The 24,900-nt window shown below is 32.9% G+C and overlaps 2 protein-coding genes across 2 annotated transcripts; one reads left to right on the forward strand and one right to left on the reverse strand.

Moving 5' to 3' along the window:
* Positions 1-1,211: 1,211 nt before the first annotated feature.
* Positions 1,212-8,039, reverse strand: LOC111003141 (E3 ubiquitin-protein ligase siah-1). The gene is made up of 7 exons (XM_045633477.1): positions 7,862-8,039; positions 7,191-7,406; positions 6,652-6,783; positions 5,740-5,874; positions 4,075-4,195; positions 3,160-3,275; positions 1,212-2,557 (listed from the first exon to the last, which is right to left on the reverse strand). The coding sequence occupies exons 1-7, from the start codon at positions 7,883-7,885 to the stop codon at positions 1,835-1,837; spliced, it is 1,467 nt and encodes a 488-aa protein (XP_045489433.1). The 5' UTR covers positions 7,886-8,039; the 3' UTR covers positions 1,212-1,834.
* Positions 8,040-9,510: 1,471 nt separating this feature from the next.
* On the forward strand, positions 9,511-23,729 carry LOC111003135 (nicastrin). Its single transcript, XM_045633446.1, has 15 exons — positions 9,511-9,723; positions 9,850-9,951; positions 10,786-10,981; positions 11,442-11,639; positions 12,297-12,398; positions 13,063-13,153; positions 14,826-14,895; positions 15,587-15,691; positions 16,256-16,485; positions 17,406-17,652; positions 18,723-18,877; positions 19,888-20,115; positions 21,119-21,221; positions 22,295-22,505; positions 23,589-23,729. Exons 1-15 carry the CDS (start codon positions 9,675-9,677, stop codon positions 23,611-23,613), a joined length of 2,112 nt encoding a protein of 703 aa, XP_045489402.1. The 5' UTR covers positions 9,511-9,674; the 3' UTR covers positions 23,614-23,729.
* The last annotated feature ends 1,171 nt before the right edge of the window (positions 23,730-24,900 follow it).

Here is a 24,900-nt window from a genome sequence, read left to right on the forward strand (position 1 = left end):
TTTTTGAATATTTTTTTTTCATATTCAGTTAACAATAATTATCCTATCTCCTCTCTGTGGTAACCCAGACACGATTACAGAAATGATAGTACAAACCTTGATATATTAGTTCACCTAAATAAAGACAGCGTATAAACATAACGGTCCAAGAGCCCGTGAGTGTCAGACCTTCGTATTTTTATAAAAGTCTGGCTAAAAGTCATGATAGAACCGTCGAATCTGTCCGGCAATTATGTAACCATAGATTAATAGGCCCTCAAAAAATTATATATAAAATTTAGGTTTTATAATATAACGTAAGTATGTATAATTATAATAGTTTAAGGGTGTCCGGCAGTGGGTTGGAACTTGGAACAATCCTCACTGTCTGGCAATGAGCAACGCGAGTTTTGATATTATTATGAATCAAATATAAAAAAAATAAGTTTTATTTAATGATAAATTTGAGATGGAATTTTATACACCTTTGTAATCTGCCAAATCTACCTCTGCCTCAGCTTCATTCTAACCTGTGCTAGGAACACATAGAAAAATTTTCATTTTTTATAAAAAGACGAAGGTCTGGCACTCACGGGCTCTTGCTCTATAAGCAAAAACTGGCAAGACGTCCATTACACAGAATTCTTTGTGTACGTGTGATAACTTGGCGGTTTTTAAGTTGCGTTAAAATAAAACTCCCTAATTGTTCGTAGAGAAGCGATCAAGATGGAATTTTGATTTTCAAAACTATTTACATTTATACAAAAAAATTAGCCTTCTATTTCAATGCTTCTAATTTTGGATTTACGACCATTTGTCAAATCAGAGCGTAGAACGGAAGCGAAAAACTGGCAATAAACTCTCCGCCACTCTTTTGTGAGTGAATGAAAAATGCATTAGTATTGTCTTTTATTAACATAACTTTTACACATTTTAAGAAAACACTTTTTTACGGATTACAGTTATGTATTATTATATTTAGACATAATTTTAAATTTTAACCGACGTTTCGCGTGCGTGGTCACGGTGACTTTATATTTAAATAATTATAAGTTTAAATACAATAATACATAACTATAATCCGTAAAAAAGTGTTTTCTTTAAATGTAAAAAATACATTAGTACCATAGACAAATTAGTTTTAATTTTGCGTCAGCTGTTAATTTAAAAATCCACATGCTGACTGCAGGGCAGGCTAAGGAAGATAATAAAAGTCATTTTTTTTCTTACTTTTTGTAATTATCATAATTAGCGTTTGTCACATTATAACTAAACTACATGAGAGTTTATTAGAGTAACTAGCAACATCACCATAATTGTCGCTTGCATTTCAATATTCAAATGAGAGATTTCATAATATATACTATCTTAAACATAAAATAATAGTCAATTGATTCAACATTCGCACAGAATTAATTCTAAATTCTTCAATAACATATACTTATACGTATAATCACTCTGGGCCGGTTACTAGAAGCGTTTGCTCATTATCACATTTTTTGCTATCGCATTGTCAGAAAATATATACAATAATTCCCAGAGGTTCGTCAAACTTAATATTCATGATAACTTTGAAACCGAAGAGACATCAAAAACTTAGTTTACGCTTGGCTAACAACTAACCACATTAGCCAATTCGTACCCTAAGTTTTGAGAAAGCGGGAGAAGACAGAGTAAGAAATAGAGATTTGTTGTTAGGCATGGATTTTGAGAGCCTCCAGCAAGAGATGAGAAGATAGATAATGATAACAACGATGCTTGCTGTAAAACACTTAAAATACCAAGCTAAAATAATGCATGTACTAGACCCGTAAACAATTTATACTGAGTTTCAAAGTTACCAACTATAACAAATTTATCTACGGTGTCGAGGTTTCCTTCTTTGCCTATTGGCCTGACGTTGGCCATTGGATGCAGATGGTTGGACTGGTGCATCTTGAACGATGGCAATACCTGTCCGCACTACAATAGGGCTTGTGGGTGTGTGATTTTCAACACCAGCCCTAGTACTTGAAGCATTGGCATTTGTTCTAGCATTGGGACTGGCACGGGTTGTGATGATTGGGCTTGTACGACCAGTTGACAGACCGACTGTGCCATTCTCTCTGTTATTGCTGGTATAAAACTCATTTGAAGTGTGTGAGGTACCCAAGGCTGCCCGTAACCGTCTCCTCATCCGCCTCCTTGCACTTCTAGATAACGGCTGAGTTTCATTTGACTCCATTTCTTCACTTTCAATTTCTACTTCATCCTCTTGGTTTGCATTGCTGTCTTCAGACCAGACACTTGCTGTACGCCTCAAACTGGCAAAGGCTTGAGATAGCCAATCAACATCACTTTGGAGATTGTCCAGAAATGGTTCAAGGTTATAAGAATCGGTCTGGTTTCTTCGTCGTGCAACTCTGATGATGCCCCGGGGCTGAGTGGTGTTCGGCAGTTCTTCAAATGGCAGCCGACGAAGCGATAGCTTCCCACTCATGGTACCCGATGAGAGCATTGCAGTTGCATTCGCTCCTGTTATAGTGAGTGTGTGTTTCTGTTTTTTCAGTGTACCCTCGCAGGATTTTACTGACCAGACCTGTGGAATAATAATTGGTATGTGATTTGATATATAAATAACATTATAAGAGATACAATTCTTTTTCATTGAATATCCTAATTTCTGGTACTGCACGGGTACCCCAAAACTTCCACTATATATGCTGACTTAAATATAATGTTTTTGTACCCTAAATCAATATAATTACTTGGAAAATTACATAGTACCAGTACTGGTTCTATGACATTTTTATAACTATCACTTCCTCGGTGGAATAAAAAAAATCAGTGGCGCTACAACCTCTTTAAGTCTTGGCCTCATATTTCTAAATCTGTTTATGATCATTTTTTTAGATCTAATAGGCAAGTAGGTGACACGTCGTCGACTTTTTGGGTCTAAGACATGTCGGTTTCCTCACGATGTTTTCCTTCACCGTTCAAGCAAATGTTAAATATGCACATAGAAAAGTCCATTGGTGCACAACCGGGGATCGAACCTACGACCTCAGGTAAGACAGTCGCACGCTGAAGCCACTAGGCCAACACTGCTCTACTGGTGGAATAAAGGTTATTTAAAAAGTCTTAAAGATTAATTAAATTTCAAGAAAAAAAATTTTTTTCAGTAATATAAAAGTTGCTTACGTAATCAGTGAAAATCGCTTCCCGGTCATTTCCAGAAATTGTAAGTGAGTAGTTGAAGCCGTGAGCGACCCATGCGGAGGCTGCCATTGTCATCCAAGCATGAAAAACTTGCCCTTCTTTAACAAAGCAAATAATTGTCTTTTATTAACATTACACATCTAATGAAAAACACTTTTTTACGAATGGAGGACACAGTGAGCAATTTCTGCAGAAACCCTACATCATTTAGTCGATACCAAATCCGGGGAAATAAATACAGATAATACAACATTTTCTACAGCTGTGATACTTTTTGACATTTAACACCTTTGTCTTCAGTCACCGTGACCACGCACGCGAAACGTCGGTTAAATTTAAAATTAAGTGTAATTAATTATAAGTTTAAACACAATAATACATAACTATAAGCCGTAAAAAAGTGTTTTTCTTTAAGGCAAATAATTCTGAATATAAACTACAATTTTAATGGGAAATAACATTTGGGCTGGTGAATTATTGAAGTTAGTTCTTTTGGCGCGATGGAGAAAAATGATGAGAGTGAATTTTTACGATGCGCGCGCACCGTGACACAAAATTAACAGAATGAAGTTAGGTCTAGGTTGGAAATCGATAACTATGTTCAAGTTGTATATTCTAGTATAATTATATTTAGAACACGTGTTTCGTAACAATACAATTAAACAGTGTGAATAAATAAATATTATTTTGGTGTTTTTGAATCAATTTCATATACGACTGTTATAGTATTTACTAATAATTTATTAAAATAAAATATTTTTGATTCATTAATTATTTATCGTTAATCACTACTACATTTTAGTTATTTTATTCATACGCCAAAGAAGTATAACTTCTAACGCGTGTAAATAAGTACACACACTCTTTTTTTGGAATACCAAATAATAATAGACTTACCAACAATTTCAATGACTAGGAAGAAAATTCCCATTTCGACAACTCTAACTGCTGTCACTATTCTACCAGGGGTTGTTGGAAACTGCCACGCTTGCATATACTCAGCATTTTCACTACGACCCTATAAAAAATATTACACATAGACATAACATTTATTACTAAAAAAACAAACTCAGAAAAATAATAATAATAATATTTTTTTTTTAAGAGAACAAAGTATGTTTTAAGTATGTAATGTGTGTGTGCTATGGTTGTAATTGGACCTGGCTGGTTTGCGCCTTAGTCTAATTAGGTCTACTTCAGTAATAATTAGTATAAAAATAATAATAATAGTAAAGTATGATATATTATATTTGATCTTGAATTAAATTAACATGATTAATGTGAACTTTGAAGCCGCCAGTTGCTTTCCTTCTCATTTAATTATGTTCAAGTTTTACATAGTAATGCAATGAAGTGTTAATAAATAAATAAATAATGAACTCTTGTAAAAAAGTGTTATAAATTAAATTATATTTGACCTGCTATATTTAAAATTAAATATTATATGTATAAATTACTATAAATTCATTGTCCTGAAAATGACTTCACAAAAAAGCCAACACACACACAGATATATAATATATACAAGAGTATTATACTACAAGTTATGGAGGGGAGAATAAGTTTAATTTATTAACAGGAATATATTTCACTAATATTTTGACGATTTTTTTTATACAACAGGGGGCAAACATGCAGGAGGCTCATCTGATGTTAAGTGATTTTTATATCAATCAAAATTGTTTTATACTTTCATAATCCAATCAAAATGTGAAATTTAACCTACAAATGACTTGATTTTTTTCAGAAAACTTATCTTCATTGATGTTAATTAATATTAAATGTACAATTAACGGAATACAATTATTCGGAACGTTGCCTAAAGGGACTCTTTTTAATAATACATTTTAATTATTAAATTTCAAGGTTAGTTATTAGGTATATTAGAATTAACTACAATTATATTTATAACTTATTTAATTAAATTTAGTTTTACTAAGTACTTCAATGTCATTAAATATATGTTTTTATTAATTAAAATAACTGATATTTGACACCTACTTTTAGACGCTTTAAAAATGAGATCGACTATATATTTTCCAATAGTGCCAGATCGTTCGAACATTGTCATGTCATTTCAAATTTAAATTTTAACACTAATAAAAAATGGGGCAGGTTTTTTCCCGTGGGCACACAAAATCAGTTATCGTAGATTAACAAAAACAATTGCTATAATGTATATTATATTTTGTATTCTGATATAAGGCTATAAATATATATAAATACTAGCTGACCCGGCAAACGTTGTTTTGCCATGCCATTTTTGTGCCAAAAAATTATAATTAATAAGTTTATAATTAACAAAAAAAAAACATAAGGGATGATTGTAGAGGGGTGAAAATTTAGGGTTGCATGTATTTTTGTATGGTGTATCGTAAAAAAATAAAAACGAAAAATTTATTCTAAAAAATAAATTGATAGATGTTGTTCGATTCTCAGACCTACCCAATACGCACACAAAATTTCATGAGAATCGGTCGAGCCGTTTCGGAGGAGTTCGGTTACTAACCCAGTGACACAAGAATTTTATATATAAATATATACTATTAGACACTAACATACCTCAATGAGATCAGAACGGTGGAAGTAACGTAAATGGTTGAGAAGTCTGGCTAGAGGCAGGCGTTGCACACTGCCCTGCTTGCAGCAAAGACAACGGTACCGGCCACGACACGAAAGAGGCGGAGCCAATCTAGTCTGTATAAATAATAGAAATTAAATTTATTATAGATTATTTATTTATAACAGAAATACATATCCTTACAGACAATGCCAATAAGTTCAAATGTTTAATAATAATATAGCCTTTTATTCAGATCAACTATCTGGGTACATATATAAACATAGATTATATTAAACTAAGTGATAGAAAGTTAAAAAAAAAACATTTTTTTATAAAAACAGAATTTGCATCGTCATGCAATCATCAGAGCACACCCCGCATACACACCCACACTTTTACACCATCACACAATACAACCAATTTAGGCTTAGTTAAATAAATGAAATCACAATTAGTTAAATGTATTGAATACTTTTTGATTGTTTGTTCCCGTTTCTAAATCTTTTTCTTGTAAAATGTATTAAGTATTCCATCTTTGGCTATAATTTCAGTGTGTTTGTTTTTAATTATATATAATTTATATTAGCTGTAGGAGTACTAAATAAATAAATTTGTATCTTGCTGGTACTTTGCAGATCTGTTTGCTAGTTGGCATAAGCCTCCTCCAAGCTTTTCCATTCATACCTTTCTTGGGCTTTTTGTCATCATATCAGAATCATTTAATAAAATATAATATTAAACACATAATATACACAATATTGCTACTGTGAATTCACTCTGCAAACATACATGTCTATAGTGTCGGAGACGGCATTCAGTAGATTGAACCTACGACATCAGGTTTGAGAGTCACACGCTGAAGCCACTGGGCCAACACTGCTCATGAGGTCTACATATCACATTAAACTTACCAAAACAGAAGTGTCACTACTTTCTTGCTCTTCCAAAGCTGGTGTTTGTATTACAACTTCTGCGTCAGACGTTTCAATGATTGCAGCGGGTGAACTGCTTTGTGACGATTCAGAGGTCTTTGTGCTTGATTTCTAGACAAACAATTACAATATACAAACAGTTTAATTTGTACACAAAGGCTCTCATTTAAAAAAACTCAATCAGTTATGTAGTACTCAAGTATTTTTTAATAATTTAAGTTTAGTATTTTTTAAATTGTAAGTAAAAATAAATACTTTAAATTTTTTCAAATAAAGTATTAAATTAGAAAAAGAAAAAATATATATGTTCTTGAATATTATCATCAAAATTCAGATTGAAAATATACAGGAGTCGTATTTACTATTTAGTACTAAGACTAATCTCTGTGTATGAAGGTAAGAAATTTTGAAATGTTACAATAGGGTACACATTTAATTACCAGCTCTGAAAAAATACTAACTCCACTAACTAAATTTATTTATATTAAATAAATAATCCTCTAATCTATTTTACTTACAAGTTTTTTAACTCTCTTGAAATTGGCTATAAGTTCTTCCATAGCATAGTTTCGTGTGCCAAAAAAAAAGGCTCTGCACACAGGGCAAACATCCAGACGCATCTTACACCTGCCACACACATGGTGACCCTCATTGCATTGGAATATTTGACCAGAAGGTATTTCATAGCAAACTGGACATTGAAGTAGATCTTCTAGATTTAAAACTGACTCGGGCTGCAACAAATAAATTCATAATGTCTTAGATAAAATTGTCCAAAAAGAAAGATAGTGTTCAAAAGTATAAAAATTCGCGTTGATTGAATAATGTGGAGAAAAAAGTAGGCATGCTATTTTTTCTATTAAGTAAATTAACACATGCTTTTAAAATTCGATTTACAAGTTTCTATTTAATATCACCTATCAGAATCTATGACGAAATAATATTTTAGTTTAATAAAAAATGGGTCTTTTAACAAACATAGTAGGTAGGACATAAAAGAGAAGCACGACTTACAAAGGCTAAAATTTTGCCACATGTTCAGAAATAGATTTATAAAATGTACGATGGAGAATTATTTATTAACCAAAACTAATATTTTTATTAAGTAACGAACAAGGTTGAAACAATGGAATTGAACTATGTTAAAAATATTGTGGATTTGGCAACCGTTATTTTAATAGTTTCTTACCTTTTCCTCTACTGTTTCAGCCATTCTCAAATTGTTGAGGATAATAATTCTAACTAAATGCTAAGCTTATAAATAAAATGAAGCAATGCATATATTAATTTAGTCTTTTAAATTTAAAACACAGCTGTATCTTTTTGCAAATGGCGGACTTGACTTCAAGAAAATATCAAATAGAATTCTACTTTGATTCAGTGTGACCGTTTTATAAACGGTGAACACATTTTTTTGAATCTTTGATAAACGATTATTTTGGGATATAAATTTTATGGTCACACTCAATTCGAATTATAATTGCGTCTTTGGCCTAATTTCAAAATATCTATCCAAAGCAATGCGTGAAATTACAACTTATACATAATAATATTTTACATGTATTTCAATTAAAGGTTTTTAGAATGTTAATATATAATTTTGTTTTTTGCAATAAAACGAATAAAATATTCACATATAAAATCTAAATAATTCTATGAGGTTTATAGACCGGGAGATAGTGACAGAAAATATTGGGTCATTTGTATCAGTAAGCGGTTCTTTAAGGGTCTTATCACTCTAATAATCTAATAATAGAAAAACGATGGCCATATCGCTGGCCATGGTACTGGCGGCCCAATCACGTGGGCGTTAATCGAAGTTGTCGTATTAATTACGAGTGTCAAACAATTTATTACACAAAAATTCTCGTTTTTTCCGACATTCCATAAAAAATAAGAGGCGATAGTGTCATACGTCACTCCTCCGGTGTAAGTCACACCGGAGGAGTATCACCGGACGCAAAATCAAAGTAAAGGCTTCTTATGCAATTTATGTTTTGAAATGACTCGCTTGACAAATCCTGACGCTTATACGCCTTTAAAAAATTGCTGATTTTCGGCCGCATGGCGGCCATTTGGAACCGTCCGAAAAGTATGGCATAGAGATTTTCCTTTTAATTGACGCATTCGTGTCGGTATGGCTGTTATCGCCATACTAGTACAAATGACACAATATTTTGTGTCACTATATCCCGGTCTATTACCGTAGGGTGAGATTTTATAATCTCTTAAAAAAATCGTTTTTCTTTGTCGCTCGTTCCGCGCCCTCGCTTACACTTCAAGCCTTAAATGGAACGCCTCAGTGCGAGGTTACGCCTCATAGGTCAAGAGCGAGGTATGCAATATGCATGCGTCATGTTTCTTCGTAGGTGCAGCTGGCTCCATCGAATTATAAGACGTTGTCACGTCGTCAAAAATTAAGTATTTTAAATCGATAGGTAATGCCTAAGGTTTGAGCTTTTAATATAAAATAGAAGAATATTAATTATTATAATTAAGAAATAAATATCTCAATTTTGTTGAAAAAAAATACCATAAAGAAAGGATTTTTTTTAATTATATCCTAATTAGTAGCTCAAATTCAATCGCAATTCGCTTTTTAATATTAATTGATCTACACCTTGGGATTTTTACACAACCGTTGTGTTTCTAATATCCACAAAGTGCAAGTAAGTATTCATATTTATTTTTTGCTGTCAATTTCATTAAAATTATTAACAATGATTATTTTTAGTAACTATTTAATGCAGATTTCTTAAAATTGACGCTTATCTACAATTTATTTTGACATCTCTTGACATATTGCGAGTAATATGACACAGACATTGTGAAATGACAACTGACAATACCTGCGAGAAATGTTGAATGTTTTGTGTTGAACAAGTTGAATTTAATTTTTATTAAGTTAACTAAAACAACCAAAGATAATAAAAAAATAAGTGCCTCGTGAACTATGAACTTATCACAAGTGTAACTCTTTGAGGAACTATAAATATAGCAAAATGAACTTCTATTATGGTTTTATCGTATGCGTCACATACTTTACCCATGGTATTTTATTCATTGGTTTTTACTTAACCGTAGTTTCTTACATCTTTCTCCTTTCCTTTAAAAGTCTAGTTTATAAATATCATCAGGTTTTAGCGTGTTATATACAAACTATAATTTTTATTTTAGTTTCACAATGTGAGAGATTACATGGACAGATCTATTCATCAATTAAGGGAAGTGCTGCTTGTTTTAGGAGACTTAATGGCACACATCAAATGGGATGTTCATGTAAGTTTCATAAGAAAAAAATATAATTTCAAAATTGTCAGAGAAAGTGAAAATGTGTGTCAGCTGTTTCATATTTTATGAATGAAGACAGAAGTCTGTAGAAGCTTTAACAATCTTGCTGCGGTCAGTTGGCAATAGCTATTTACAGACCTCAGAGTTTTATTGCAAATTCAAACTTTAAAGTCACAATTAATTGGTACCTACTTGATCTGAGCTTTCATTTGAGATCATCATTATTTATAACACATAGTTTCCTTCTGTGATGCTTTTTTTGATATTCAACACCTTTTGTCTTCAGTCACAGTGACCACATGCATACTGTAAAGCACGCGAAACGTCAGATAAATTTAAAATTATGTTAAATAATTATAAGCTTACAATAATACATAGCTTTAATCCAGTAAAAAAGAGTTTTCTTTAAACATAATATAATATACATCTTATGCCACTTTTTATATAATACTTCTACTAAAATATCTCACAATTTTCTTTTAATTTTAGGTTAATAACATATAGTTTTCCAATAGATTAATAATGCTTTAGTAAACGATTTTATCAGAATTAAGAAAAATTATATTTGGCAAGGCATATTTTTTTCTTTATCTTTCTATATCTCTCTATATCTCTATATTTCTTTATAACTACCTAATAGTGTATTTATATATTTGCCTTTCTTCTGTGTTAATAAATTGGTGATCTTATAACTGATGTATATCTGTTGAAGAAAACCCTATATTTTTTTTAGTTTATATATAGTATATTAGTTTATTAATCAACTTACAGTATATTGAATTAAAATTGATTTATCTCTATGTGAATGTTTTTCTGTTTCAGCCTCAGATGGCGGTGCTGTGGGTATAGTGCAGATGATAACAGATGTTGAAGACGCACAATGGATAATTAAAAACTCAACTTCTGGTCCTTATGTTGCTGTGGTCAGCACATCTCTATTTCAAAGTGTTATTAATCTGTTGATTGATGATCCTAGTAATGTAGCAGGTGTATTGTTGTATGATAATGCTACTATGAGGTAATTATTTGTCTTTTCTACTTCTAAATTCATTTACAACAGTCTACCAACATTCTGTAACTTTGTTTTGCAGCCTCTTGAATCTTAATGTAGTTTAAGTTTGAATTTTTGTTTATTACTGTTATTTTTATCTTTTTAGTTTTAGTTATTATTTATATTATAAGTTATTATTAATAATTTGTTTTTTGTTTTATTTTTGTGTATTTTGTGGCCATTTCTTTTGTTCCTTTGATATATTGCTTAAGATCTAATGTAAATGATGTGTATGTGTTTTAAATTTGTGATGTCATATTTTCTTGTATGTTTTAGGCATAGACATTGTTTTAGAATGTATAAATTTGGTAAGAAAGTTTCATCAGAAATGGTTCAGTAATTTTTGACATATAGGTTTATTTATCAAGGTGACCTGTGTAATATAGGTTTCTTATTTAAAATTATAAAATTGTATAATTACTTTCAGGCCAAGTTCATTTAGTCAAGAATCGAAATGTCCAAACGAGTATTCAGCTGCTCCAGGCAGTACCTGCTCATCATCAGGCGAAACTGTTTGGAACACAAAAGGAACGGGTTTATTAAGAAAAGATATACCATTTCCGATATTTTTTGTGCCAGACTCAAAGGCAGATGAGATTGAGAAAATTGAGAAATGTTATAATAGGTATGTTTTATCATTTGTTCTGTGTGTCTCTTTTTAATTATATATTTATTTTATTCTGTTCTTTAATCTGTATTACAGATAAAGTACTGATCTGGTACTTGCAGTGCCATGTACTTTTATGGGCCAGTTACTGGTACTACCATTACATTACTATATACTATACATATATATCTAAAATGGGTGTCCATGGGCGATCACTGTCCGTTATGGGCGTCCAGTGGGCTCGTTTGTCTCTATAAAAAATAAGACTTATTTAGTTTTTTGTAGAACTTTTCTAGCACCACCAACGCACCCACTAAAATGGATGTCCATGGGTGATGACAGTCCGTTATGGGCTTACCAAAAAGACTAATTTATTTAAAGAAAAACACGCGTGCTTTACAGCAGAAACCCTACATCTTTTAATCGATACCAACTCCGGGGAAATAAATACAGATAATACAACATTTTATACAGCTGTGATACTTTTTGACATTAAACACCTTTGTCTTCAGTCATTTTTTTTTACATTTAAAATTATGTTTAAATAATTATAAGTTTAAATACAATAATCAATAACTATAATCCGTAAAAAAGTGTTTTTCTTTAAATGTGTAAAAGTTATGTTAATAAAAGACAATACTAAGATTAATTTATATGTATCTTTGTTAATTTCAGATATAATTTAGATAAAAGTAATCAAGTTGGTGTACCACTTTGTTCAGTGCAGTTGCATTCGTTCATGTATGCAGCAGTTAATACAGCTGTGTGTCTACGACGGTAAGTATTTTAATGGTCCAATAACCTATCTCAATCCATTTTTGACCATCCGAGATAGACATCTTAATCCAAATATTGAAAAAAGTGCTAATAGTATTGTCTATGGTCACCGTGACCCACGCACGCTGTAAAGCACGCGAAACGTCAGTTAATTTTTTTTTTTTATATAACAAATAGCAAATATATTATATTTTCAAATAATTATAAGTTTACAATAATACATAACTTCAATACGTTAAAAAAGTGTTTTTCTTTAAAAGTGCTAATAACCAATCGACGGATTGTAATAGCCATCTGTCGATACAAGCTTTCTATGGTAGGATCGGTGTATGTGGATAGATCTATGTATGAAAATGACAGTTCAACTGTGCCAATATCCTGTCTTAAGATTTTACATTTCATCAGTTATTAAAATATTTAAAAAGCTATTTGATATGTTTTGAACATAAACATGTATATTTTAATATTATTTTTACGGTTTATATCTTAGACTCAAAATGTCGACGACGTGTGTCAGGCACTGGAGGCTGATCACCTACTTGCCTATTAGATTTAAAAATGATCATGAAACGGATTCAGAAATCTGAGGCCGAGACCTAAAGAGGTTTTAGCGCCACTGATTTATTTTATTTAAAAAAAAATTCAATTGTGTCCCTCTTTTCAGGTCGGCTTCATCAGCGTTTTTGACCCCAACGAAAGTTTGTGACCCACTCGGCGATTATAATGTTTATTATTCATTGTTCCCAAGGGCACAGGTATGTCTTATATATAAAATTAAAACAAATTTAATTAGTTTGGCTCCTGTGTATTAATCTAATTTATTTATCTTATATATAAAATTCTCGTGTCAATAAGTCTCGTGTTATAAAGAAAAAAAAATGTTGGGTAGGTCTGAGAATCGGACATCTATTTTTCATCCCCCTAAATGTTAAGGGTATCCACCCCTAATTTTTCTTTTAATTTCAGATTAAAAAAGAATTATGATACAACATTAGTATATATAACCCCTAATTTTCACCCCTCTAACGATTTTTGCCAGATCAGATAGTATTTATATTAATCTCTTAACTAGACTAGAAAAAAAAAGTGTCTCGTTTACTTTTTGTTTTTTTTTTATCCTGTATCAGTTTTTTTTGTTCCTGTTAAGTTTTATTCTTCTTATTGTATTTGTAATATGTATTTTTGCACTTCTTGCCTTTTTTTTATTGAGGGGAATGCACAGAGTGTGGGACTCGTTCGAAGGGCCCTACCCACTAAACCCCTCCCACGAATGACGTCACTGTTGGGGTAACTTGGGTGTCGCGTAAGCATTCTACCAAGAGACCCCGTTACTGGCTGCTGCAGCAACCATCTTCCATTATATTGACATCGCCTTGGAAGTATATCTTATATATAAAATTCTTGTGTCACGGGGTTAGTAACCGAACTCCTCCGAAACGGCTCGACCGATTCTAATGAATTAGGTAGGTAGGTCTGAGAATCGAACAACATCTATTTTTCATCCCCCTAAATGTTAAGGGTGGTCCACCCCTAAATTTTTTTATTTATTTTTTGGACAAAATTTTTCGTTTTTTACGATACACCATACAAAAATACATGCAACCCTAAATTTTCACCCCTCTACAATCATCCCTTATGTTTTTTTTTTTGTTAATTATAAACTTTAATTTTTTGGCACAAAAACATGGCAAAACAACGTTTGCCGGGTCAGCTAGTATTTATATATATTTATATATATATAATATTTCTAGTAGGATGGCAATTTCTTGCACCCAACACGTGATTCGCCGCCATTTGCACTTCTTGCCTACCTTATATTATTTAATACATTTTTTTTTCTTACTCGCTGTGGTTGCCTGAAAAAAAAACGCTCGAAAGCTAGGCCGCCAGTTGCTTTTCATTAAATTATGTTTTTTTTCTTTTATGTAATGTAACGAAGTGTAAATAAATAAATAAAATATGTGTAGCGTTTAAATGGTAATAAATGAAATAACAGATGAGCTGAAAAGTTCGTAGGCTTATATACAAAATCTTTTTTTTTTATTTGATTTGATTCTCTCTTTGTGTGTCAGTCACCGTGACCACGCACGCTGTAAAGCACGCGAAACGTCGGTTAAATTTAAAATTATGTTCAAATTATAAGTTTAAATACAATAATACATAACTATAATCCGTAAAAAAGTGTTTTTTCTTTAAAAAAAATATATTTATTATTACAGTCAAAACCGTGTACGTCGACATCGTTTTAAACAACATACCGGTTATAACGACCAAAATCAAAGGTCCCGGCTAAATTCTATTGTATAATATACCTGAGTACATCATCGGCTATTACGACTATCGGTTTTTACGACTAAATATGAGTATTCCCGTCGATGTCGTTATAACAGATTTCGACTGTATTTAATATATTTGAATGTTTTACAGGAAAATGAGACTGAGAGAAGACCAGTTACGTTCGTAACGGCCAGGATCGATTCGGCATCTTTATTTGATGGTAAGTTAGTAAAAAAAAAAAATAGGTAAGGTAAGTTAGTAAAAAAAAAATAGGTAAGGTAAGTTAGTAAAAAAAAAATAGGTAAGGTAAGTTAGTATATATAGTGGTAGGAAAATATTTGTTTATTATTTGATACAATTCTAAAAATTTAATAATAATAATTACTAGCGACCCGCCCCGGCTTCGCACGGGTGCAATGCTGATACTAAATACACTATAGAAAATCTGTCAACGTTGTATATAAAAATGTGGGTTAGCCATAAGAGATAGACATATATATTATACATATAAACCTTCCTAATCACTCTATCTATCAAAAAAACCACATCAAAATCCGTTGCGTAGTTTCAAAGATTTAAGCATACAAAGGGACATAGGGACAGAGAAAGCGACTTTGTTTGCGAAGTTGTAGGTAATAAAGAGATCTTAAACTTTTGTATTTACACATTTTTCACATAACCTCAAAATTCAAATGGGTTTCATACTACTATTATTTTTTTCACTTTTTATTATTTTTAAAGGCTTCTACCCTCTATTATGTTTAAATAATTATAAGTTTACATACATAACTTCAATCCGTTAAAAAAGTGTTTTCTTAACACATGTATTTTATTTTTCTTGCATCAATGTATCAGTGATCCTGGCAAGCTTAATAAATAATTATATTAATTGAAATATATTTTTTTGTTAGGCGTAGCACCGGGTGCGGCCAGTTCTATTGTCGGAATGGTGACTTTAATATCGACAGCGGCAACACTGTCCAAAATGATACCAGTTGCAGATGAAAAGTTATATGGTGAGTAAGTAGAGTAAGAGTAAGAGTATGAAGACGTAGTGACAAGGATACGAAAGGTACTGCTTTCGGCTGTCACTGTTCCCTCGATAATTTAAACATTAAATATGGAAGAGGCCTGTACCCGTTACTTGGTACCCAACTAAATAACATTTATTTAATATTTCAACTATAAAACTAACAATAAATTAAGAAAACTAAACACAAACACAGCTAAAGTAATGGTATGTAAGGTTGGCGTTAAAGGCTTTTGAAATTTGCCCACTTCAATGTCATTATTTGTGGCGGCGTCCATGCGTCGGGTTGTCTCTCTCCCTAAAATATGGCGAGGGGGCCGATTGCTGACCATGCGTCATACTCGTGAACGGGTGCTACTTGTGGTGACTGGTCGTACTTGAATTCGTGTATGCAGTGATATTCATTGTTTATAAATAGAACGAAGTAAACTTAATCCTATTTATATATTTTTAAGAAAAGTAAATTATACTATTTTTTTCAATTTTTTTTTGTATCTATGTACCAATTATTTTGCATATATTTAATTTATGTAATCTGTTCTTATTATAGCTAATAATATTCTGTGGACATTATTTAATGGCGAATCTTTTGACTACATCGGCTCGCAACGGGTTGCATACGATATAAGCAGGGGGGCGTGGCCCCCAGTCAATCCCCTGTCCCTCTCTGACATTAACCTGCATGTGGAGATAGGTCAATTGGGTGGGTCCTTGGGCTTATACAAGGATAATGTGTCGTGGCCTATGTATGCCTTCACTGGAAATGTGCTTGCGCAAGAGGTAAGTGTTAATAATTAATTGTCAACTATTACGTCACGCAATTTTTGGAGTCTTAAACCCCTCCCCCCATTACCGCACCTTGGCGTTTTTCTCCAAATAGTGACTCTTTATACCTAAAAGTTACCATTGTGTGGTGAAAAAGGAAAGTCGAAAATGATATTAACAATAGCGCTTAATTCAATTCAGGCCCTGCATCGTAACATTTTACAAGAGAGGGTTCCCCCCCTATTTATATAGTACTTGTCCTAAACACGAGGAAACCCGGGCTCCAACTAGCCTGTAATAAATTTCCACAGGAAATCTTCGGAGTTTTCGCCCGGGTTTAAGTAAAAAAAGTATTTTTTTAGAAGGGGGGGGGACTTAAATTAAAATGAGAATTAAATCCACATCTCTAAATCGCCTGCATCATGATTCATCTCACACACCCTCACTTTCACACCGTCACACAACACAGGTTAAGGTATTAGTAAAATGTTTGGTACAAAACTTATATATTCCATCTTTGGCTATAATATGGCGATAATTTTTGAAACCAAAAAACTGAAATCGATTTTTTTGTAAAAAAAAATAAAAATATTTTTTTTTAAATTTTTCACATAAATTTTGAGGTTATGTGAAAAAAGTGTAAATACAACAGTTTTAGATATTTTTATTATCTGCAACTTTGCTATTTCACTTTTTCCATATGACTTTTAGTTTTGCCGGAAAAGATAAGGTTTTAAAATCTTTTTTAACCCTAAAAACTCAGCCCCTTCCCCTACCCCTCAGTTCTCCCGTAAATATTTTTCCTTTCATTTTTATAATATTCTCCTCCTTTTCCAATGGTTTTCATTCTACTATTATTTTTATAAAGGCTACCCTGGTCTAATATTTATGATAAATTAAATGTCTTAAGTTTATTTATAATTAAAATATTTCAGATCATCGAATTCTTAAATGACATGACGCAAACTGCCAATTTGACAGTTTCACCAATTTTGACAACGAATTTGCCGCCATCGTCGCTGCATTCGTTCAAAAGGATTCTGAACGTCACAGACATGCCAGAATTGTTGTTGGTGGACCATAGAGAAACATTCACGAATATGTATTATGAATCGGCGCTGGATATGGCTGATACCATAGACTACGTTTACCATAATCTAAGCGTTGGAAGTGGTGGAGAATGTAAGTAATTAACACAGTGTTAGTGTCCTGTTATTATACAGAGTGTCAGATAAACACCAAGTTTGAAGACAGGTGATTAGACAGACCCCCAGAAAACTAATAAAAATTGATCTTTTTGGAGCCGTTCAAATTATACGTAAGCAATATAGGGGGGGCGGGGTAGTGTCTCTGATTTTCTTATTTGGTGGATTTCTACAAAAAATTATTACGTTTATTTACTTTTATTTATTTATTTAGTACTCCTACAGCTAACATAAATTGTGTCTAATTACAAACAAATACATTTAACAACAAATAGATTTATAAAAGGGAACAAACAAACAAAAATTATTTAATACTAGCAGACTACCTTTAACTCAGCGCCATCTGTTAGAATTGTATCAAATAATAAACAAATGTTAATGTTATCGTAATTTTAGTAAGGATGCCTATTTTTTTTGAAAATGAAATATAGCCTATGTCACTCAGGAATGATGTAGCTTTCCAACAGTGAAAGAATTTTTCAAATCTGCCAAGTAGTTTCGGAGCCTATTCAATTCATACAAACAAACAAACAAACAAAAAATCAAACCTTTCCTCTTTATAATATTAGTATAGATAGTATAGACATGTGATTCATTGCGATTTAATTTATTAAACTAAGCTTAAATTAGTTGTGTTGTGTGATGATGTAAAAGTGTGGGTATGTACGTTATGGTGTGTATGTGGGGTGTGCTCATGATGTGGGTGATTTTGCTTTTGAGGGGGGGTTAAAACACTAAAACGGGCCCCAACAAGAAAAAAACATGGTAATTGGGATTTTATTACAAAGTTTATCTCTGATAACAATTTGTAATTTGGACGTTTTGCGCCATCTTTTCATTGACACTTGCCAGCATTTTGTAATTTTTTTTTTAAATAAATATATTTATATGTTGGTAAGCTCAAAACTTGCACCAATTCGAGTAATATTTTTTAATCGACTATTCCTTGAACCCTGAAACAGGTATTTGTAACTTCAATCTGTTAAAAAAGTGTTTCTCTTTAAGGTATGTTAATCAAAGACAATACAATAGCTAATTTTTTTTTAGTTATACCAACTTCGCAGCTATTGGCTAAAGGCAATATGACGGACAATGAGCCGCAAGTTAAAATATCGCGTGTCGCCACTGCCCTGGCGCAGACCCTATACAAGAAGGTCACGGGGAAAGCGTTTGTGGGTGACGTTGATACATCAGCACATATGGTAAGAATAAACCAATGGCGCTTCAAGATTTTAGGTCGTGGCCACAGATTTCAAACTGCTGCTTCTAGACCACAGGGTTTCTATCAGAATGACCAGCGCTGTGGAACAGTCTGCTCCTCAGCATAATGCTGAACCAGGGCCATTTACAGCCACAGCACACACGCAATATATGCTTGAGACGGGCCGAAGGGGAAAAGGAAAAAAATAATTTACCTCTGTTTATATCTTTTATTTAATTTTTTCTCTTTGATTACTGCTGTGTTGTGTATTTATGTGTGTGTGTTTTGTTTGTAATAAATGATATGTCTATGTCTATGTCTAGATTTCCGTAGTTTTGTGTTCAGTTAAAGTTTACGAACCAGGTAGGGTTCTTTAGAGTATACCAATTTTTAAAAGACCGGCAACGCATTTGTAAACCTTCTGTCAATGTGAGTGTCCATGGGCGGCGGTATCACTTATAAGGTGAGCTGCCTGTTTGCCTATTGCATATAATTATGAATCTAATAGGCATTTATTAGACTGTGCTTGATATGTCGACTTTTTGTGTCGTTCTCCTCACGATGTTTCCTCACAGTAGAAAGAAAATCCATTGCATAGCTGGGAGTCGAACCTATGACTAGCCGTATCTAGTTACGTAATCCTGGGGGCATGGGAGTAAGGCCGCTGAGTTCAGCAGATATCGGCACGGCCGTACCATACTTTCCGCCGCTCATGGACACTCACATTGCAAGGTTCGCAAGTGCGTTGCCGCCTTTTCAAATATTGGTACGCTCTTTTCTTGATTCACCCTAATTGGTTCGTAAATACTTCAGTGGGAGCTGGTCTCCAAATATTGGTGGTTTTCAGCAAAAACTGCCTTAAAAGTCGGAACAACTCCTTTGAACACCATAGTAATTGCAGTAAAAGATGCAGAGAGACTCCATATAAGTGATATAACCGCCTGACACATTGTCAGACGGCTCGCAAGTGCGTTGCCGGCCTAATTAATTATTACTATCCTAATGTTTTAGGTAGATGAAATGTTACATTGCTTTTTGCAAACTTCGTCCTGTCGGTTGCTTCAAGCAGCTGATTTTATGAGCGCAGATCACATTACGGCAGATCGCCCCGCCTCTTTGTACGTGGGCGTGGCCACTTGGGCGAGCACGCCGGCCGTATACGCGGGACATCTACTGGCGCTACTGACCGGCGTGCATTTGGATAATAATAGGACGGTGTGCGATGAGCTCAGTGAACCTGTAAGTTGATAACTGTTGGCCTTTGAAGAATGTTTTTTTTTTCGCTATTAAAACGTAATGAGAACAGATTTATTCTATACGCATATTAGACAGTACGAAAAATAGTGTTATTTTGGGAACATTGTTTTTTTTTTCGAAAAAATAGTGGTTTTTTAGGAAAAATTGTTGTTTTTAAGACAAATCGTGTTTCTTTAGCATAAATAGTGTTTTTTTTTTGGAAAAAAATAGTTGTTTTTTTGGAAAAATTGTTGTTTTTACGACAAATCGTGTTTCTTTTGCATAAACAGTGTTTTTTTTTGGAAAAAATAGTTGTTTTTTTGGAAAAATTGTTGTTTTTACGACAAATCGTGTTTCTTTTGCATAAATAGTTTTTTTTTTGAAAAAATAGTTGTTTTTTTTAGGAATTATCAATAAAGAAATAGATGTTAAATGCTTCTAATGTTACATTTACTGCCAGTTCTCAAATCAAGAGCGTAGAACGCAAAAGAAGAAGTGGCATTAAACTCTCTGCCACTCTTTTTAATCGTCCAGGCCCATGGCGTTATAAAAGTGTGCCTGCGTACAAAGTACACATGTCAGAAGTGAAACTTCTTTGGCAAATCATTTTTTAAGTTTTGTTCATTATTATAAATTTGTCTAGTAATAGATAAACTTTAGATTTCCGATACTTAACATACCTTGTTAGGAATTTCATTGTTATTAAAATATTAATAATAAATTATATATATATATTTATTTAATTTTTCGATAAAAAACACGTGGCATTTTTATTTATAACTTATCATTGGAGATTCCAATAAATTATTTGCATAAAATATAAAATAGTAATATTTCATAAATTCTCTTTACGAATTTTTAATTAATATAAATTCTATGAGGTAATTCGCCCTTCTCACTCTCTCAATCGCTCTCCCTTTTCTTCGACAAAAACGCTGCACATCTTCGTGACGTTTCGTCCGTTAAAATTTCATCGTGCGCCTAAAATACATAATAAATCTTTCAGGGTTTCTCATATTATTATTTAAGAGGATGGAACAATACTGGAGTTTGCATTCAGACCACGATGAATTTCAGCCAAGCTGTCAGCCCTGCGTTTATTAAAACAGGTAATGTTTAAAAATTCCTATTTAATGCCTTTGCTGGTTCTTATTGGTACAAATAATATTAAAATATACATGTCTATGTTTAAAACATATCAAATACCTTTTTAATTATTAAAAAAAATGGAACTTTCATACAAAGGTCTATCCACATACACCGATATCAAGTAGTCGTCAAAAATAGATTGTCTCTGTAACGGTCTGATCCACAATCTCAGATTGTGTTCAATGTGTGGATTAATTATTGGGTTTGGGTATAAGTCGATTTTTAAAAACTGTAGTAGGAATAACTTTGATGTTTTTGGTAAATTATTAAAATTGATAAGGTTTGCACTATAGGAAAATCTTCCCTCATGGGCGGCGTCCAACTAAACTGTCAAGAACCTTTTTGTAAGGCACTTCTCGTCCTTTGTAAAAACAACAATGTATATATATATATATATATATATATATATATATATGTACATAGGTATTAGATGGGCACATGACAACGTTTTTTGAATTTATACTTCTTTAGGCGCGTCATGAAAAATTGATGAGAGCGAAATTTTACTATTCGCGCGCACCGTGACACAAAATTAACAGAATGAAGTTAGGTCTAGGTGGCATGGAAATCGATAACTATGTTCAAGTTGTATGTTCTAGTAATTTTTTATTAAGAACACGTGTTTCGTAACAGTACAGTTAAATAATGAATAAATAAATATTATTTTGGTGTTTTTTAATCCATTTCATATGGTGATAGTATTTACTAATAATTTATTTATTTAAGTGAAATCTTTATGATTAATTTTAATATTTATCGTTAATCACTACTGCATTTTAGTTATTTGTTTTCCATGTGCCAAAGAAGTATAACTTATAAGTACACACACTCTGTTTTCATTTATCAGCCTGTATTTGTCATTTTTAATGCGTTTTTATCGCGAATAATTCTAATGAGAGGTGCCTGAACTCCTAAGTTGGTTATTGCAGACATCATATCACTTGACTCATCAAGTGTTTATTGCAGAACCTGCACAGCCGTCATTTGAACAGCATCAGGCCAACACTGGTCTTCTAATACATTTCTCTTCCAGATTATGATTTTACATCCAACGAATTCTCGACATGGACGGAATCAGTCTGGCAAACAATGTGGGCGCGCGTGTTTGTCACGGCGGGTGGGAGTGGGGCCAAACTCGCGGGTATAACTGGCGCAATCGCCACGATTTTTGCCGCATTTATCACATATTGGCTTTCCGTTAATTCGGCTGTGGTTTTCGCCACATCGATAGATGCACCTAATCCGTAAGTATTCACACACTAAAGTACACAAATGTTTGGTAACAAATTCAAAATCATTTAGGTAACACAATGTACAATTAACGTCAAAAAGAAATACATTAAATGCTTCTAATTTTACATTTACTGCCAGTTTTCAAATCAAGGGCGTAGAACGGAAGAGAACTGGAAATAAACTCTCCGCCACTCTTTTTAATCGCCAAATTTTTTTTACAAATTGTTTTAAGAAGCTGCAACTATAACACCATGTTCCATGACATCTTTAAGTTATTATAAATATAAAAAAAACATATATTTGTAGAGCACGAGGCATGGTGAAATAGGAGCACGTAACATTCTCACAGTCAAAATATCTAACATCACCTATCACGCATTAACATTAATTTATGAAAACTCTATATTTATATATTACCAATTTTTTTTAAACAAACTTAAATATTGTCTGGCAAAATAGCAAAAAAAAGTAATGTTCTAATTAAAAAAAAAATATTAACTAATCCTCTGACCATGCGTCATACTCGTGAACGGTTGCTACTTGTGGTGACTGGTCGTACTTGAATTCGTGTAGGCGGTGGTATTAGTTATTTATACTACGTATTTGCGTGTTGTTCTCACCAGTATGTAAGTGCGTGCTCCTATTTCACCATGCCTCCTCCTGATAGAGGACAAATCTTTGTTTTTAATTTATTTTATTATTCTTTATTACTCAAGATGTCATATGGAACATGGTGAAATGGTTGCAGCTCCTTACAAACATTGTGTAAAAAAACTTGGCGCTTAAAAAGAGTGGCGGAGAGTTTATTGCCAGTTCTTCTCTTCCGTTCTACGCCCTTGATTTGAGAACTGGCAGTAAATGTAAAATTAGAAGCATTTAAATACATTAAATTTCTTTATTTTGATGTTCATAAGTGTACATTAACTACATGAATAAATGATTTTTAATTTGATTTGATTTGTTACTCACATCAATGTTATGAAAAATGTCTGCGTCTTTTCTTTTGCCTTCAAATCACGACGAAGCTAAATGTTTTCACTTCAAAATATATCTCTAACATTTTTTTTTATTAAAATGTTTTTTTTTTGTTTCAGAATGCTACGGACAGTGAATTGTTAGAATTTTGTTTATAGTTAAATTAACATTCCTTTGCCCAAAATGTATCAAATCAAATTAATTCGACTAAAGTATTAATGATCTCTGACATTTATGAACATTAAACTATTTACAACAAATTTGTTTGTTTACAAAAACCATTGGCGTTACAACCCCAACAAATGTTTTTTTTTTCTTCAAATTAACTGCACTATGTGGAAGTATAGTAACCTGCCCACTGAAGTTTTTCCGAAACAACTCGATTAAGAGTCCTTCAAGAAAAGAGCGTACTAATTATCTAAAGACCGGTAACGCATTCGCGAGCTCTCTGGCATATAGTGGCGGTACCACTTAACATCAGATTAGCCTCCTGCCCCGGGAACAGTCATCAGTAGTAATATTAAACATGATTAAAACAATAGTTAAGGCATTTTAGCCACACAGGTTTTTTCACGTATCTGAGGTGAAAATAGTCTCTTGACGTTTTGCTAGCGGGTGGGGGATATATCTCCCAAATCTCTACAGAAAACGTCTGAGCTTCTGGAAGTAGCAGCTGGCATAATTAGCCAGGACGCACAACAGACCAAATGAGTGACTAAGTGCGGAAATTTGAGTACTCCAGCACTCAAATCCAATACATTTATGAAAACATTATGGTGTCGCTGGTGCCCATGGGCTTCCCGGTACAATGAGAGATCGACCGGGCCCTGTGAGAGGTGGTTTTAGTGCGTATTGCTCAAGTCCCACATACCTTTGCAACTTTCTGGGGCAGAGGATGCGCAATACGCGCAGTCATGGAGGAAAAAATGTGACCATGGGCGGACCATGCGGTAAATAATTCTATGTAACCAAAGGTTGCGGTAAATAATAATATGTGACCATGGACTGCGGTATACAATTCTATGTGAGTGTGACCCTGCTCGTTTGTCGGAACATTCTTGATATAAAAACACGAAGGCATATCAGTTTTTATTCATATAGGGCAGGGAATTACAGAATTTAAAAACGTCTTTCCCAGGTCCTTTAGTACCGTTTTCAGGAAAACTGAACTTTTAAGTGGCTGAACAAATGTATTTATGTAGTCCAAAGTGGGGTCTAGATTTAACATGTCCTCAAAATATCGAAAATTCTGAATGTATGGCGAAGTATCAAGTTTCGTATAGCCACAAATAGTCGCTTTCCATAGACTATAGTTGAAAACGAAAGGGAATTTTATAAACTGTAGTATTGAATCTTCTATGGGGTCGGTGTTGATTTCAACGGATGTGTATATTGAATCTTGTCTATGATCTGTACTGATTCCAATAGAAG

The sequence above is a fragment of the Pieris rapae genome, chromosome 23 (genome assembly GCF_905147795.1).
Source record: "Pieris rapae chromosome 23, ilPieRapa1.1, whole genome shotgun sequence".
Lineage (NCBI taxonomy): Eukaryota > Metazoa > Arthropoda > Insecta > Lepidoptera > Pieridae > Pieris > Pieris rapae.